The sequence below is a fragment of the Pristis pectinata genome, chromosome 1, assembly GCF_009764475.1.
Source record: "Pristis pectinata isolate sPriPec2 chromosome 1, sPriPec2.1.pri, whole genome shotgun sequence".
In the NCBI taxonomy this organism is placed as follows: Eukaryota; Metazoa; Chordata; class Chondrichthyes; order Rhinopristiformes; family Pristidae; genus Pristis; species Pristis pectinata.
Genome location: NC_067405.1, coordinates 148,943,275 through 148,961,156, shown reverse-complemented (window position 1 = coordinate 148,961,156; position 17,882 = coordinate 148,943,275). Strand labels below are relative to the sequence as shown.

The 17,882-nt window shown below is 54.4% G+C and overlaps 1 protein-coding gene across 1 annotated transcript; it reads right to left on the bottom strand.

Moving 5' to 3' along the window:
- Positions 1–1,092: 1,092 nt before the first annotated feature.
- Positions 1,093–17,086, bottom strand: LOC127575292 (basic leucine zipper transcriptional factor ATF-like). The gene is made up of 3 exons (XM_052025098.1): positions 16,746–17,086; positions 10,802–10,903; positions 1,093–4,457 (listed from the first exon to the last, which is right to left on the bottom strand). The coding sequence occupies exons 1-3, from the start codon at positions 16,809–16,811 to the stop codon at positions 4,254–4,256; spliced, it is 372 nt and encodes a 123-aa protein (XP_051881058.1). The 5' UTR covers positions 16,812–17,086; the 3' UTR covers positions 1,093–4,253.
- Between the last annotated feature and the right edge of the window lie 796 nt (positions 17,087–17,882).

Sequence of the window (17,882 nt, the reverse complement as noted above, 5' to 3'; positions counted from 1 at the left end):
TGTGGAAGGGTGGGTTGGTAAGTTTTCTGATGACACAAAGGCTGGTGGTGTCATGGATAGTGTAGGAGGTTGCTGTAGGTTACAACAGGACACTGACAGAATGCAGAGCTGGGCTGAAAAGTGGCAGATGGCGTTCAACCCAGATGAGTGTGAAGTGATACACTTGGGAAGATTGAATTTGAAGGCAGAATACAAGGTTAATGGCAGGACTCTTAGCTGTGTGGAGGAACAGAGGGATCTTGGGGTCCATGTCCATAGATCCCTCAATGTTGCAGCATGAGTCAATAGGGTTGTTAAGAAGGCATATGGAGTGTTGGGCTTCATTAGTCGGGGTATTGAGTTCAAGAGCCACAAAGTGATGATGCAGATCTATAGAACTCTGGTCAGACTACACTTGGAGTATTGTGTTCAGTTCTGGTTTCCTCATTATAGGAAGGATGTGGAAGCTTTAGAGAGGGTGCAGAGGAGATTTACCAGGATGCTGCCTGGATTGGAGAGCATGTCTTATGAGGATAGGTTGAGGGAGCTGGGGCTCTTTGTTTTGGAAAGAGGAGGATGAGAGGTGATTTGATAGAGGTGTACAAGATGATAAGAGGCATAGATCGAGTGGACAGTCAGAGACTTTTCCCCAGGGCGGAAATGGCTAACACGAGGGGACATAATTTTAAGGTGATTGGAAGAAGGTACAAGGGGGATGTCAGGGATAAGTATTTTACACATAGAGTGGTGTGTGTGTGGAACGCACTGCCGGCAGAGGTTGTGGGGGCAGATACATTAGGGACATTTAAGGGACTCTTAGATAGCCCTCCATTTCTTTATCATTCATGTGTCTATGTGGGAGGGGAGGGTTAGATAGATCTTAGAGCAGGATAAAATGTCGGCACAACATTGCAGGCCGAAGGGCCTGGGCTGGAACGTTCAGCCCTCTTGCAGCAGGTTTGGGTTTCCCCTCAGCCAGGAGGTGTCCCCTTTACTGTGGAGCAGCAGGAAGTAGGATCCCCCTACGTAGTGCACTCCCCCCCATTGAATCCCCCTCCCCCACAGCCCACCACTCGCACTGCCCCAACACCTGGGATTACACCAGCTCTGTTATTAGGATTTTATTATCAAAAGTAAACTGAAGACCGGTTCGTCCCTGAGTCATACTGCTTGTGGGACAGAGTGGGGCTGAGCCCCTGCCCCACTCTGGACTACAGTCAGATTGCTTCGCCCTGTCGATGATTCTCCCGGACATATGTTAACCCGGGCGGCAGGGCATGTCCTGTACTCTACACCATGCACACGTGCTGGGCAGTGAGAGCTGTACCCAGAGAGCACAGCCCGGTGTGAAGTCCAGGATGGTGTCGGAGAGAGGCAGGTGCAGAACAGATTCCTGAAGGCGGCAGCAGAGGTCGATGCGGTGATTTGTTCACCAGGACAAGTGGGCAAGCACTTGCACTGGGTCACTCTCTGAGCAGAAAATAAAATACTGCAGATGCTGCAACTCTGAAATGGGAATGGTGATGGTTGGTTCCTGGCCCTGTGCGAGGTGATGGACATTCCCAACACGCTCCCCGTGCATCTTGTCTCAACACTGGCTGGGCCGTTAGACTGGGCTCAGGTGCAGCCCAGAGCAGTGGGGAGGGTGCAGGGTGGGGTCACTGGATGGTGCCGGGGCTGCAGAGTTCTGGTTCTGATGACACCGCCCAGACTTGGGTTACTTTCTGCAGCGCATTGGGGACTGTGGGAGATTAAATGGCAATGTAACGGGTGTGGAGAGCAAGTGCAGGGGCGGGGGTTGGGTGGTGCTGGGGGTGGCAGGGGTTGGGGGCAGGGGGTGAAGCTGCTGGTGGAACAATTGGAAGGGAGTTCACTCTACGAGTGGAGGACACGGGGAACTCTGAGAAGCAGAAACTATCATCGTCGTGTGCGAGCCCTTGAGGCCACATGTGGGAAAGTACAAGGAACTAAAGTACTTGTGGACTAGTAGGGACATGATGGTCAGAAAGGCCTCCTCCCTCCCTGGGTATAATTTCTGAGCTCCTGTGATAGAAGTGGCCGGATCACTCCCTGGTAGGATGTGGAATCAAAGGAACACCATCGCAGGAAGAAGCCGTTTGGCCCATTGAATCCATGCCAGCTCCTCCTGCAGCTATCTGGCAATGGCTGATGGAATTCCTGAGGGATGAGATGTGAGCCCTGAGGCCGGGACACAGAAAGGGGACGGTGGGACAGGTCTGAGGGAGAGATGACTTGCTGCACCATCCAAGGATCCCTGGAGGTGGCAGCAGAGCTCATAGAAGGCAGCTTCTGGGCCCCGGACCAAGAGCAGGAGGTTCTGCTCCAACCAGTCCACTGGGTGAATGCAGCACTCTCGGGGCTTTGCAAGCTCCAGGCCAGCACATCTGGGCCAGATCGTGGTTAACTAATAAAAGCCAACACAGTTTTAATTCAGTTTTTAAATACTTTACACAGTAATATTTCACTGAACGCAGTGGGTTTCAGGGGAGCACATCAACAGGACCAGGTGAGTTCCAAGGGAGGGGACATGCTGAGTAGGCAGGGAGTGTGGGAACTGGGAGCCCAGCCTGCGACAGTAATGGGGCAAACATCACCTGGTGAGCCAGGTACCAAACCAGCAGGGCTTCCAAATGGTCAATCACTAATTATTGGAATTTCACTGCACAAAACACCGGTGAGGCCACAGCTGGAGAACTGCGTGAGGCCCTGGTCACCACACTTTCGGAAGGATGTGTCTGCGCTGGAGAGAGTGCAGAGGAGACTCACCAGGGTGTCGCCTGGGACGGAGCGGTTCAGTTATGAGGAGAGACTGGCTGTGGAGCAGAGGAGGCTAAGGGGGAGCTGATAAGGTGTACGACATTGAGGGGGGTAGAGAGAAACTTTTCTCATAGGACATCCAGGTCCAGAGGGCCTGGGTCAAAGGTAAGGTCTAGGAGGTTTAGAGAGGAGCCGAGGGGGGATTTGTTCACTCGGGGGGGGGGGGGGGGGGGTGGCCAGTTGGGGGGTGGAGTCTGGAGCTGCCACATGGCACCAGTACTGGGGTGGGGGCGAGACCCCAGTGTGTGCCATCTGTGGGGGTGGGGGCGAGACCCTGGTGTGTGGGGGTGGGGGCGAGACCCCAGCTTGCCCCATCTGTGGGGGTGGGGGCGAGACCCCAGCTTGCCCCATCTGTGGGGGTGAGACTGAGACCCCAGCGTGTGCCGTCTGTCATCTCCTGCTCCAACCCTGTCACAGGACAGCACCTGAGGTACAGGCAGGGGTGGGATCCTCGGCATGTCAGATGGGGCTACCCCACCAGTGCCGTCCCCGGTGGTGGGTAGAGGGGGTATCGGGGTCTGCTGGCTGGGTGGGGGGGGAGGGGGGGGGGGGAAAGAGAGTCGGCCACTGCCCAGGAAGGTGTGTGTGTAGGGGGGGGGGGGAGGGGGGTGCAGAAGGGTGGTTGAGGGAGAGGGTCATTTGGGGCACCCGTAAGGGAAAGGGCTGAGGACCTTGTGGAGAGGGGAACCCGGCACCCGAGGCTGTTTTCCCCCATCTCCACATCAGAAGTGAGGTGCAGTGCACTCCATGGGGAGCCAGTACCCAGGCAGCTCAGTGCCACCCAGGACAAAGCAGCCACCCGAAGCCAACCTACAGTCCACTCCCTCCTACTCCAGGAGGGGGCGGAGACAGCCCGAGCCGGGACTCACAGGGTCCTGGGACTGCCGAGGGCTGACTCAGCAGGCTTTCCAGGAGGAACAATTAAAGAAAAACACAGGAAATGTGGGAGATTCTCGGTGGAGAAATGAAACGAGTTGCTGAGTATTTCCAGCTTTTGTTTCAGATTTCCAGCATCTGCAATATTGTATTAGTGGACCTGAGGCAGTGTCCGTCCCAGGAGGTTACCGGCGGATGGCTCCTGGGATACACGGCACGGCTCCTGTACTCATCCTGACACACCCAGCTCCCATGTTACCCATGCCAGCTTTGCAATAAATAGTTGTGTTGTGGTCCAGGCAGCTGTCCTGGGAGCTGGGGGCCCAAACAGTGGGACCACCAGCAGGCAGTGCCCCTGCTCCTCCGCAGGGCAGTGAGGCACCATCAGTCTGTGGATCGGGGCTGCTCCCGCATAGCCCCACACTGTTGCTCCATCTGTGGGGTGATCTGGTGCTGACGACTGTACCACGGGTGAGGATTGACAGGCTGCTGAAGAGTTCTGGAGCTGGGAGCAGGAGGGTGGGCAGGGCGAGACCCCCGCTGCTTGTCAGAGTCCTGCCTCAGAGGTGAAGCCGTGCTGGTGTGTTGCTGTGGGCCTGAGGCAGGCTGTGTGTGGGGTAAGCCATCTCTTCGCTCGGTGAGCTCAGTGCTGGGCACAGGCTCTCGTGGGTCTTCAGCACCGAGCTGAAGTACTTCAGCTCCTCGTTCAGCAGTGCAATCTCCTTCCTCAGAGCCACATTCTCCCTCTCCAAATGTTCGCTCTCCTGCAGGCAACAGAAACAAAACCACTGAGGTAACTTCGGGACCAGCCCCAGGTCAGGTCAGCTGCAGGAATAAAAGTGGACCATTTGGCCCATCGCACCTGCTCCACCAATCAATGGCCAATCTTCTACCTCAGCACCACTCACTTGCACTAATTCCATATCCCTCAATCCCCAGAAACATTGTCTGTCTTGAATACTCTGTGACTGACCCTCCACAGCCCCCAGGAGAGAACTCCAGAGATTCCCTACCCTCTGTGTGAAGACATTTCTCCCCATCTCTGACCCCAGACGTTCTGAGACCGTGCCCCCTGGTTCCACACATCCCGGCCTGGGGAAGCATCAAATCTCCATCGACCCAGTCACGGTCTGCAAGAGTTTTGTAGGGGAAATAACAATTAAAACTCTAGACAATGGAAGTCTGCGATTAGGAACCCTCAGCAGGTCAGGCAGCATCCCTGGGGACAGAGTGACGACCCCTCATCAGGTGGCAAAGAGACAGAAACAGAAGGAAGTAGAAGGAAGGTTACAGGAAGCTCAGGGTCACCCCGGGAAGGAACACGGGGGCTCGGCAAACTGGTCCCTCAGTCCCTGCTCGGTTTCCCCATCACAGGGAGCCACCTCTTGCCTCTCTCATATCCCATCAGGCCCTGGGGACTTATCCACCTTAACGTTGTCAAGAGACCTAACCCTAACTCTCTCCTAATCTCGAAATGCCCCAGCATCTTATCACGCTCCTCTCTGAACTCACTATCCTCTGCGTTCTTCTCCTCTGAAAATACCAACGCCAACTACTCACTTAGGATCTCGCCCACATCCTCCACCTCTAAGCACAAGTTCCCTCCTTTATCCTTGAGTGGTCCTACCCTCTCCCTAGTTATCCTCTTGGTGATGCATGTGTAGAATGTCCTGGGATTCTCTTTAATCCTACTTGCCAAGGACTTTTCATGACCCCTTCTAGCTCCCCCAAGTCCCTTCTCGAGTTCCCTTCTGGCTCCTTTATAGTCCTCAAGCACTCTGTTCGATTCCAGCTTCCTAAGCCCTACATATGCTTCCTCCTTCTTCTTAACTAACTACCTCTCTCGTCATCCAAGGTTCCCGTGTCCTGCCATCCTTGTCCTTCCCTCTTACTGGAATAATCAGTCCTGAGCTCTGTGCAGCTGGTCTTTAAACAACCTTCACACGTCAGATGTGGATTTGCCCAAAAACAGCTCTTCCCAATTAACTCTCCCTCGCTCCTGTCTGATGGCTTCATCATTTGCCCTCCCCCAGTTCAATACTTCCCTGCAAGGTCCACTCTTACCCTTATTCACGGCTGTCTAAGACAAGATCTTTATTAGTCACATGTACATCGAAACACACAGTGAAATGCATTTTTTGCATAGTGATTTTGGGGGGGACAGCCCGCAAGTGTCGCCACGCTTCCGGCGCCAACAATAGCATGCCCACAACTTCCTAACCCGTACATCTTTGGAATGTGGGAGGAAACCGGAGCACCCGGAGGAAACCCACGCAGACATGGGGAGAACGTACAAACTCCTTACAGACAGTGGCCGAAATTGAACCCGGGTCGCTGGCGCTGTAAAGCGTTATGGTAACCGCTACACTACCGTGCATGTCCCAGGCCTTAAAGATTAAGGAGTTGTGATCACTGTTTCCCAAGTGTCCACCCACTGAGAGGTCAGTCACCTGGCCAGACTCATTCCCCAGTACAGGATCCAGTACAGCCTCCCCTCCAGTTGGACAATTCACAAACTGCTTCAAGAAACCCTCTTGGACACACCTAACAAATTCTGCCCCATCTAACCCTTTTGCACTAAGAGCTCCCAGTCTGTTTACATAGAACAGTACAGGCCCTTCAGCCCATGATGCTGTGCTTACCTATATAAACCTACTCCATGATCAATCTAACCCTTCCCTCCTACACAGCCCATAACCTTCCATTTTTCTTACATCCATGTGCCTATCTGAGAGTCTCTTAAATGTCCCTATTGTATCCGCCTCTACCCCCACCCCCAGCAATGCGTTCCAGGCACCCACCACTCTCTGTGTAAAACCTCTGACATCTCCCCTAAACTCACCTTAAACCGATGTCCTCTGGTATTTGCCATTGCCGCCCTGGGGAAATGGTGCTGGCTGTCCACTCTGCCTATGCCCCTCATAATCTGTGTGTCTATGTTGAGGACGTTAAGGTCACCACAATGTAACACAGTTGTTTTTGCCCCTCTCCATCAGCTGCCTGTACATCTGTCCCTGTGGCTATTCGGGGGTCTATAGAATAAACGCATCAGAGTGATGGCACCTTTCTAATTTTGGGGTTCTACCCATACAGACTCGGCCGATGAGCCCTCCACTTCTTCCCCTCTGAGCCCAGATGTGACACTGTCCCTGACTAGTAATGCAACCCCTCCCCCTCTTCTACCTCCCTCCCTGTCTCTTCTGAAACATCAAACCCTGGAACAGTAAGCAGCCTGTCCTGTCCCTCTCTCAGACAGGTCTCTGTACTGGCCACAACATCGTGGTTCCACATACTGATTCATGCTCAGTTCAGCAGCCTTACTCTTGATATTCCTTGCGTTGAAATAAACTCATCTCAGTTCATCTGTCAGGTTGTTCACATTCCCGGCTCCTGCCTGTCCTTCCTTACAGTATCGCTGCTCACAACATCTAACTTAGCTTCAGTCCCTCCATTGAAGGTTGTTCCCACCCCCTGCCAGCAGTGAACCTCTCTGCTAGGATATTGGTTCCCCTCCAGCTAAGGTGTCACCCATCCCTCTTGTACAAGTCATTGAGTCCCAGAAGAGGTCCCAATGATCCAGAAACCTGAAACCCTGCCCCAGCTCCCCAGCCACACAGTCATGTGCTCCAATGTTCTGTTTCTACCCTCAGTAGCACGAGGCACTGGGAGTAACCTGGAGATTACTACCCTCGAGGACCTAACTCCCTACATTCACTGCGCAGGCCACACAAAACCTATCTTAGGGTATTGCATTCAGCCGTACCCCATCCAGGACCTTAGAAACAGGCTGGGTTTCCTCCGGTGCTCTGCCTTCCTCCCACATTCCAAAGACGTACAGGTTACTAGGTTAACGTGGATGTAATTGGGTGGCGCGGGCTCGCTGGGCCAGAAGGGCCTGCTACTGTGCTGTATAAATAAAGTTAAGGCCCTTTGGCCCACCACATCTAGGCTGACCATGCCTTACCAATCCCTCCTCCCCACATTAATTCCATGCCCCTCGGTGCTGCTCATTCAGGTACCTGCCCAGATGCCTCTTAAATGTTGTTACTGTTCTTGCCTCCACCACCTCCTCTGGCAGCTCATCCCAGATCCCAACTACCCTCAGATCCCCTTTCAGCTGATGGAGAGGGGCAAAAACCTTAGACCTATGCCCTCTAGTTATAGTCACCCCTACCACAGAAACAGACTTGGCTTCTAACTGACAATATGATTGTCCAGCTGACTGTGACTCCTGCCTGGTGCTGATGACCAGGACGCTCCCATCACTGGCCCCTCCTCCTGTCTGTAATTGACAGGGGTGGTCTGGGGTGGTCACGGGGAGAGGCCGGAGCTGTAGTGTAGGTCGGGCAGATTTGAAGGATGGGTTTCAGTGGAGGAGGAGCTCTCACTGTTCCCTGCAAGTTGGTTCATAGGTGAAGAGATTTAAAGCCGTGCTTTCAGGGTCAGGGACACTTCCACACACTGAGGGCAAGTGTGGCAGGGACCTCTGGAGTCATAGATTTAAACGGGACATCAGGGGCAGCTTCTTCACACAAAGGGTGGTGCGTATTTGGAACGAGCTGCCAGAAACAGTGGTTGAGGCGGGCACATTAGCAACATTTAAAAGCCATCTAGATCAGTCCACGGATAGGAGAGGTTTAGAGGGCTCTGGGCCAAACATGGGCAAATGGGACTAGCTCACTGGGTAACACAGTCGGCATGGGCGAGTTGGGCCGAAGGGCCTATTTCCGTGCTGTACAACTCCGTGACTCAAAGTCCATAGCTCCCTGAAAGTGGCCGCACACGTCGATAGGGCGGTAAGGAAGGTGTACGGCATGCTTGCCTTTATTAGTCGAGGAATTGAGTTCAACAGTCAGGAAGTTATGCTGCAGCTTTATAGAACTCTGGTTTGGCTGCATCTGGAGTATTGCATTCAGTTCTGGTCACCCCATTACAGGAAGGACGTGGGGGCTTTGAAGAGGGTGCAGGAGAGGTTCACCAGGAATAGAGGGCATGTGCTATGGGGAGAGGTTAGACAAACTTGGGTTCACCAGGAATAGAGGGCATGTGCTATGGGGAGAGGTTAGACAAACTTGGGTTGTTTCCGGATTAAACTCCCATCTGCCATTTCTCTGCCCATATCTACAACTGATCAATATCCCATTGTATCCTTTGGTGATCTTCTACACTACACAAAGATTGGTGGCATGGATAATCAGCAAACTTACTAACCCACCATCCACGTTTCCGTCCATACATAGTGCAGACAGCAGAGGTCCCAGGGCAGGCCCCCGAGGGAGAGGAGGGTCTCCACCCTGCTTTATGCATTGAGAATCGTGACATGGGCTTGAAGCAGCAGCGATGGTGTGATAGGCAGAGCCACTGCCTCACGGCTCAAACGCACCTGGGTCCAATCCTGACTTCTGGTGCTGTCTGTGTGGAGTTTGCATGATCTCAAACACCAGCCTTGAACCATGGACATTTGGGAAATTGCCAGGGCCTCAGCATTTCCCTGCCTCACTCCCCCCACCTCACTTCCAGTCCAGCTGAAAACCCCTCTGTCAATTTTTAGCCAGCCCAGAACCCATCTTCCATTGCTGAGACTCCAGTGACATCTTCCTCCTCAGTGGAGACTGATATAACGTCCTTGTTCTGGGCTCCGGCCGTGCCCTCTGCCTCACGAGCAGATTTCCCCGTTGGTCTCTCCTTCCAGCACTCCTCCCCTCCGCGTGCCCGGAGAATATTCCTGGCCCCAGTTCTGTTTTGCTGCCAGACTTCACTCTCTTGATCTCTCGTGTTTCCTGTTTCACTTCCTCTGTGAACTCTGTAACCTGCCCACTTCCCACGTGTTCACTACCTGCTTGCTGGCAGATGCTCCGTTTTACCCTCAGACACTTTAGTCATCCGGGGAGCTCCATCTGTTATCCCCTCCCCTCCCCCCCACCACCCACGTGGGAATGGGCCCAGACTGGAGTGGAACCACCTCTCCCACGGATCAATGGCAGGTCTGTATTCCAAGCTTTGATTTCACCTTACCTGCCAGATTGTTCTCAATTGTCCTTTTTCATACGAACTACTTTCACCCTGGGCAACACACAAGATGCTGGAGGGAAATGGACCGTCAAAGTTTCAGGTCAAGACCCTTCATCAGATGCTGCCCAACCCAGAATTCCTCCATCACATTGTGCGTCGCTCCAGATTCCAGCATCTGCAGTCTCCTGTGTCTCTGCTTTTACCTTGGACTGATCTATATCCATCTCCACCACTGTTCTAAATCACGTGATATCATGGTCTGCTTTCCAGATACTCCCCACTTACCCCAGAACCAACCCTTCCCCATTGTGCCAGAAACACAGGGTTCCAGAAAGTTCTCCTGAACACACTTGAGAAAGCCCTCCCAGTGTGCTGGGGTCTCTGTCCGCACCGGCACTGGGGAAGCCCCATGTTTACACTTCCCTTTCGCACTTTTCTAATTTCTCGTGAACTTCGCCCCCAGTGGGTGGTCCACGCACCTCAATCTCCCGTGAAATTTCCTGTGAACTTCTCCCCCAGTGGGTGGGCTATGCACCTCAATCCTTCCTGAAACTTGATCAGACGGATTCTCTGCTGCAGAGTCTCGACCAGAAACGTCATCCCTCCCTCTGCCTCCACAGACGCTGCTCGGCCCCGTCCCTCCAGCAGCTCATTTCCTCTGCAGCACCTATCACCCCCCAGCTTCTCACATCACTCCCTTTCACACCTCCCCCCACCTACCTACCCTCCCCCCTTCCCCCCCCCACCTCACCTGGACTCACCCATCACCTACCAGCCCGTGCTCCTCCCCCTCCCCCAACCTCCTTATTTTGGCCTCTTCCCTCTTCTTTTCCAGTCCTGATGAAGGGTCTTGACCCGAAATGTTGACTGTTTATTTCCCTCCACAGGCGCTGCCCGACCCGCTGAGCTCCTCCAGCAGTTTCCTTGAATTGCTCCAGATTCCAGCAGCTGCAGAATCTCCTGCGCCTGAGCTCGTATTTTTTTGTGGATTCTGTCATCATGCAACAGTGCATCAAATGCCCCATCTCCCCCCTCTGCGCCCCCCCCGTCCTCCCCCCCCCCCCCCCCAAGACCAGGGTGTGTCATCACCTCTCACCTGGTGCAGTGTGTCTGCTTTCTGTGTCTGTCTCTGACGGCTCTTCTGGGCTGCCAGACGATTCTTCTCCCGCCTCATCACTTTCTTTGTCTCCTCGTTTTCCTGCAACAGACGTGACAGTGAGAGGCAGGTAGAGAGACGGGGTGGGGTGGGGGTGGCCACCGTGGTTTGGGGTGGGAGAAGGGAGCACCTGGGGGGGGAGTGGGGGTAAGAGAGGGGGGAGCAGCTGGGGGACGGGAGAGAGGAGGGAGTACCTGGGGCAAGGCGGGGGGGGGGGGGGGGGGGGGGGGGATGGTGGGGAGAGAGAGGAGGGAGCACCTGGACAGAGAAGCCTCCAGTCTGCTCCGTTCCATTTCTGGTGGGCTAGTGATCTTGTTGGCCCTGGCTTTTCATCGGAGACATTGAGGGTCACAGTTGCTCTGGGAGGGAGTGGCGCACACCACTGTCTGAATGGCATCCTGCACTGTAAATGTTGTACAATTCGGATTTGAGCCTGTCCCCTTCTTACCTTCCGTGTATATAAATCTATCCACTTCTTCCTGAAGATATTCGGTGAGGGTCTCCACAGCTCCTGTGGCAGAGAGTTCCACAGGTTCTCCACCCTCTGAGTGAAGATGTTTCTCCTCTGTCCAGTGTAAACTCCTGACCTGACACCATTACCCTTTGTTCTCGACCCTCAGACAGAAGGAAGATCCCCCCCCACATCCAGAGTCAAACACCACCACAAAATTGTACCTTTCATAACAACTTCCCTCTTCTAACTGCAGCCTTCACCTCAACTGGTCTGTTTTGACCAAGATGCCCATCTAAGCCAGTCCCATTTACCTGCATTTGGCCCATATCCCTCTAAACCTTTCTTGTCTATGTACCACTCCTAGTGCTATTTAAATGTTGTTATTGTACCTGCCTCAACCACTTCCTCTGGCTTGTTCCATGTACTGGAACATAGAACACTACAGCACAGTACAGGCCCTTTGGCCCACAATGTTGTGCCTTCATTTTATCCTGCTCTAAGATCTATCTAACCCTTCCCTCCCACATAGCCCCCCCATTTCTTTATCATTCAGGTGTCTATCTAAGAGACTCTTAAATGTCCCTAATGTATCTGCCCCCACAATCTCTGCCGGCAGTGTGTTCCACACACCCACCACTCTGTGTATAAAAACTTACCCCTGACATCCCCCTTATACCTTCCTCCAATCACCTTAAAATTATGTCCCCTCATGTTAGCCATTGTCGCCCTGGGAAAAAGTCTCTGACTGTCCACTCGGTCTATGCCTCTTATCATTCTGTACACCTCTATCAAGTCACCTCTCATCCTCCTCCTCTCCAAAGAGAAAAGCCCTAGCTCACTCAACCTATCCTCATAAAACATACTCTCCAATCCAGGCAGCATCCTGGTAAATCTCCTCTGCACCCTCTCTAAAGCTTCCACATCCTTCCTATAATGAGGCGATCAAAACTGAACACAATACTCCAAGTGTGGTCTGACCAGAGTTCTATAGAGCTGCAACATTACCTTGCGGCTCTTGAACTCAATACCCCGACTAATGAAGGCCAACACTCCATATGCCTTCTTAACAACCCTATCGACCTGTGCAGCAACCTTGAGGGATCTATAGAAGTGAACCCGAAGATCCCTCCGTTCCTCCACACTGCTAGGAGTCCCGCCTTTAACCTTGTATTCTGCCTTCAAATTCAATCTTCCAAAGTGTATCACTTCGCACTTATCCGGTTGAACTCCATCTGCCACTTCTCAGCCCAGCTCTGCATCCTATCAATGTCCTGTTGTAACCTACAGCAACTTTCTACACTACCCACAACACCACAAACCTTTGTGTCATCTGCAAACTTACTAACCCACCCTTCCACATCCTCATCCAAGTCATTTATAAAAATCACAAAGAGCAGTGGTCCCAGAACAGATCCCTGCAGAACACCACTGGTCACCGACCTCCAGGCAGAATACGCTCCATCTACCACCACCCTCTGTCTTCTATGGGTGAGCCAATTCTGAATCCACAAAGCCAAGTTTCCCTGAATCCCAGGACTCCTCACTTTCTGAATGAGCCTTCCATGAGGAACCTTATCAAACGCCTTACTAAAATCCATGTACACCACATCCACTACTCTACTTGGTATTGGTATTGGTTTATTATTGTCACTTGTATGGAGGTACAGTGAAAAACTTGACTTGCACACCGATCATACAGGTCAATTCATTACACAGTACAGTTACATTGAGTTAGTACAGTGTCCATTGATGTAGTCCAGGTAAAAACAATAACAGTACAGCACAGAGTAAAGTGTCACAGCTACAGAGAAAGTGCAGTGCAATGAGGTGCAAGGTCACAACAAGGTAGATCATGAGGTCATAGTCCATCTCATTGAATAAGGGAACCGTTCAATAGTCTTATCACAGTGGGGTAGAAGCTGTCCTTAAGTTTGGTGGTACATGCCCTCAGGCTCCTTCATCAATGTGCTTTGACACATCCTCAAAGAATTCAATCAGGCTCGTGAGGCACAACCTGCCCCTCACAAAGCCATGCTGACTGTCCCTAATCAGCCTATGCTTCTCCAAATGCCCATAAATCCTGTCTCTAAGAATCTTCTCCAGTAATTTGCCCACCACTGAAGTAAGACTCACTGGTCTGTAATTCCCAGGGTTATCCCTACTCCCTTTCTTAAACAAAGAAAGGACATTTGCCACCTTCCAGTCATCTGGCACTACTCCTGTGGCCAGTGAGGACGCAAAGATCATTGCCAAAGATGCAGCAATCTCTTCCCTCGTTTCCCGTAATAACCTTGGATATATCCTGCACGGCTCCAGTGATTTATCTCTGACTGTGTGGCCAGATTCTGCTCTAACTCCATCTACAAGTTTGCAGATGATACCACCGTCGTAGGCCATATCTCAAACAACAATGAGTCGGAGTACAGGAAGGAGATAGAGAGCTTAGTGGAATGGTGTCATGACAACAACCTTTCCCTCAATGTCAACAAAAGAGCTGGTCATTGACTTCAGGAAAGGGGGCGGTGTACATGCACCTGTCTACATCAATGGTGCTGAGGTTGAGAGGGTTGAGAGCTTCAAGTTCCTGGGATTGAACATCACCAACAGCCTGTCCTGGTCCAACCACGTAGAAGCCACGGCCAAAAAAGCTCACCAGTGCCTCTACTGCCTCAGGAGGCTAAAGAAATTTGGTTTGTCCCCTTTGACTCTCACCAACTTTTAACAATGCACCATAGAAAGCATCCTATCCGGATGTATCACGGCTTGGTACGGCAACTGCTCTGCCCAGAACCACAAGAAACTGCAGAGAGTTGCGGACACAGCCCAGTGCATTACGGACACCAGCCTCCCCTCCTTGGACTCTGTCCTTACCTCTCGTCGTCTTGGTGAAGCAGCCAGCATAATCAAAGACCCCACCCACCCAGGACATTCTCTCTTCTCTCCTCTTCCATCGGGTAGAAGATACAGGAGCCTGAGGGCACGTCCCACCAGACTTAAGGACAGCTTCTACCCCACTGTGATAAGACTATTGAACGGTTCCCTTATACAATGAGTTGGACTGTGACCTCACGATCTACCTTGTGTGACCTTGCACCTTATTGCACTGCACTTTCTCTGTAGCTGTGACACTTTACTCTGTACTGTTACTGTTTTTACCTGTACTACATCAATGCACTCTGTACTAACTCAATGTAACTGCACTGTGTAATGAATTGACCTGTACGATGGTTTGTAAGACAAGTTTTTCACTGGACCTCGGTACAAGTGACAATAATAAACCAATTCCAATAGTTCCAGCACATCCTCCTTCCTCATGTCGACATGCCCTGGCATATCAGTCTGTCATACGCCATCCTCACAAATGTCAAGGTCTTTCTCTGGTGAATACTGAAGCAAAGTATTCATTAAGGACCTCCCCTACCTCTTCCGACTCCAGGCACATGTTTCCTATTTTATCCCTGATCGGTCCTACCCTCACTCTAGTCATCCTCCTGTTCTTCACGTACATGTAGAACACCTTGGGGTTTTCATTGGTCCTACTCGCCAAGGACTTCTCATGCCCCCTTCTAGCTCTCCGAAGTCCATTTTTAAGCTCCCTCCTGGCTACCTTGTAACTCTCCAGAGCCCTGTCTGATCCATGCTTTCTAAACCTCAGGTAAGCTTCTTTATTCCTCTTGACAAGATATTCTACATCTCATGTCAACCACAGTTCCTTCACTCTACCATCCTTACCCTGCCTCAATGGGACAAACCCATCCAGAGCCCATGCAAGTATTCCTTAAACAACCTCCACATTTCCACTGTGCACTTCCCCAAGAACATCTGCGCCCAATATATACGGACCACCCTCTGGGTGAAGAAGTTGCCCCTCAGGTCCCCTTTAATTTCCCCCCCCCCCCCCATCACCTTCAACCTATGCCCTCTAGTTCTTGATTCTCCAGCCCTGGGAAAAGACTGAGTGCATTCACCCTATCAATGCCCCTCATGATTTTATACACTCTGTACGGTCACCCCTCCCTCTCGTACACTCCAGTGAATAAGATCCCAGCCCGTCCAACCTCTGCCGATAACTCAGTCCCTCGAGTCCTGCCCTGGGTCTGACAACTGCCGCCTGATCTGTGGAAATCCCCTGAAACCCCTTTTACATTCCCCCCCTCCCTCGCCCGCCGCCCCTGACACTGGGTCAGCGCCGGATCCCCGTCACTGACCCGCGCCCAGCAAAGACCGTTAATCGCCACACGTAACCTGCAAAGTCTCTGCGGGTCGGGCAGCAGCGGTGGGGTGAGGGCTCCCGGCTCCGCTATCCCACCGGAGGCCCCCGGACCTGAACCGCAGCTCTGTCCCCAACCCCCGCCGGGGCCGGCACCCCCCCCACCCCAAGCCCCGGCCCGGGACGGCACCCCCCCCACCCCAAGCCCTGGCCCGGGACGTCCCCCCTTCCGCCCCGTCCCACGTGCTGCCGTCCCGCGTTACCCGCTGATGCGCGGCTCCACTCCCGGGACACCCACCCGGACCGGTAACCCCGCGCTCCCCCCGCTCTGGAGCGGCCGGTCCCGGGCTCAGACCGCGTCCCGGGAACCCCAGCCCCTCCTCACACCACCGGCAGTGCACCCACCCCGGCCCCAGACCCGCACTGGACCCGCGCATCGACCCAGACCCGCACCCGGTCCGGCCCGCTCCCGGATCCGCAGGGGGGCGAGGGAGGGAGCGGTCTCGGCTTCACCGCGGGAACCCGGTCTGAACCCGGAGCCCAGGCCAGAGGTTGGGGACCCACCGGGTGTCCCGGCACCCCGGCCCTCGCCGCCCGCGGATGGAGCGGCAGCGCCGCCCGAAGCAGTGAGGGACCGGGTCGGGGTGCGGGCTGCCCCGGGTGCGGGTCCGGGTCTGGGTCTGGGATCGGGACGGGTGCGGGTCCGGGGCTGGGACGGGTCCGGGCTGCCCCGGGTGCGGGTCCGGGGCTGGGACCGGGACGGGTGCGGGTCTGCGGCTGGGACGGGTCCAGGTGCGGGTCCGGGCTGCCCCGGGTCCGGGTCCGGGGCTGGGACGGGTCCGGGTGCGGGTCTGGGGCTGGGACGGGTCCGGGCTGCCCTGGGTGCGGGGCTGGGACTGGGACGGGTCCGGGTGCGGGTTTGGGGCTGGGACGGGTCCGGGTCCGGGGCTGGGACGGGTCCGGGTGCGGGTTTGGGACTGGGACGGGTCCGGGTGCGGGGCTGGGACTGGGACCGGGACGGGTGCGGGTCTGCGGCTGGGACGGGTCCAGGTGCGGGTCCGGGCTGCCCCGGGTCCGGGTCCGGGGCTGGGACGGGTCCGGGTGCGGGTCTGGGGCTGGGACGGGTCCGGGTCCGGGGCTGGGACGGGTCCGGGTGCGGGTTTGGGGCTGGGACGGGTCCGGGTGCGGGGCTGGGACTGGGACGGGTGCGGGTCCGCTACCTGTTTGCCGGACGCCGGCTGGTAGCGGCTGTAGCCCGAGTCACTGCTGTCCGAGTCCTGCGCCATCCCCGCCGCTCCCTCTCCCTCTCCCCGCGGCTCATCTCAGTTTTCTAAAGGCCGACCAACCACTTCTGGTAAAGAGCGGCCCCGCTCGCCGGGAATCCACGTGATTGTGGCGGAAACTGTGTCAGACGCGGCTGGGAATAGAATCTGCAAAACCCCAGAAAAAAACCCGCTGTGGGTGAGCGGGAGGCGGCGCAGAAACTGGGTCCGGCACCCGGTGTGTCCCCCCACCACCCCTCCGGGACCCGGTCTGTCTCCCCCCACCCCGGGTCCCGGCGTTTCCGGCACCCGGTCTGTTTCCCCCCCCCCCCGCCCCCCGGGACCCGATCAGTCCGTCCCCTCCCCTCCCGGGACCTGGTCAGTCTGTCCCTTCCCCCTAACCCCGGAAACCCTGTTTACCTCCAAACCCGGTCACCTCAGGAATCAGGACGGGGTCAGTGCAGGACAGTGGTGCTGAGGTCAGGTCGCCAGCTAAACATGAGCATGGCCCCTCTCCTTCCTTCCGTCCAGACTTCTGGGTCAGTGCACCAGGGGTCAAAGGTCCAGACTTCTGGGTCAATGGTCCAGGCCTATAGGTCCATAAATGGACAAGGTCCGTCATGGGAGGCTCACCCAGAAGATTAAGATGCATGGGATCCAGGGCAAGTTGGCAGTTTGGATTTGGAACTGGCTTGTCTGTAGAGGGTAGTGGTCAATGGGACTTAATCTAGCTGGAGGTCTGTGACCAGTGCTGTTCCTCAGGGATCCAGACTGGGACCTCTGCTGTCTATGATGTCTATAAATGACCTGGATGAAAATGTGGATGGGAGGGTTAGTAAGTTAGCAGACAACAGAAAGTTTGGTGGTGTTGTGGACAGTGTAGAAGATTGCCGAAGGATGCAGCAGGATGTAGATCAGTTGTAGATGTGGGCGGAGAAATGGCAGATGGAGTTTACTCCGGCCAAATGTGAGCAGTTGGACTTTGGGAGTTCAAGTGTAAAGGGACAGTACACAGTTAATGGCAGGACCCTTAACAGCATTGATGTACAGAGGGATCTTGGGGTCCAAGTCCATAGCTCCCTGAAAGTGGTTGCA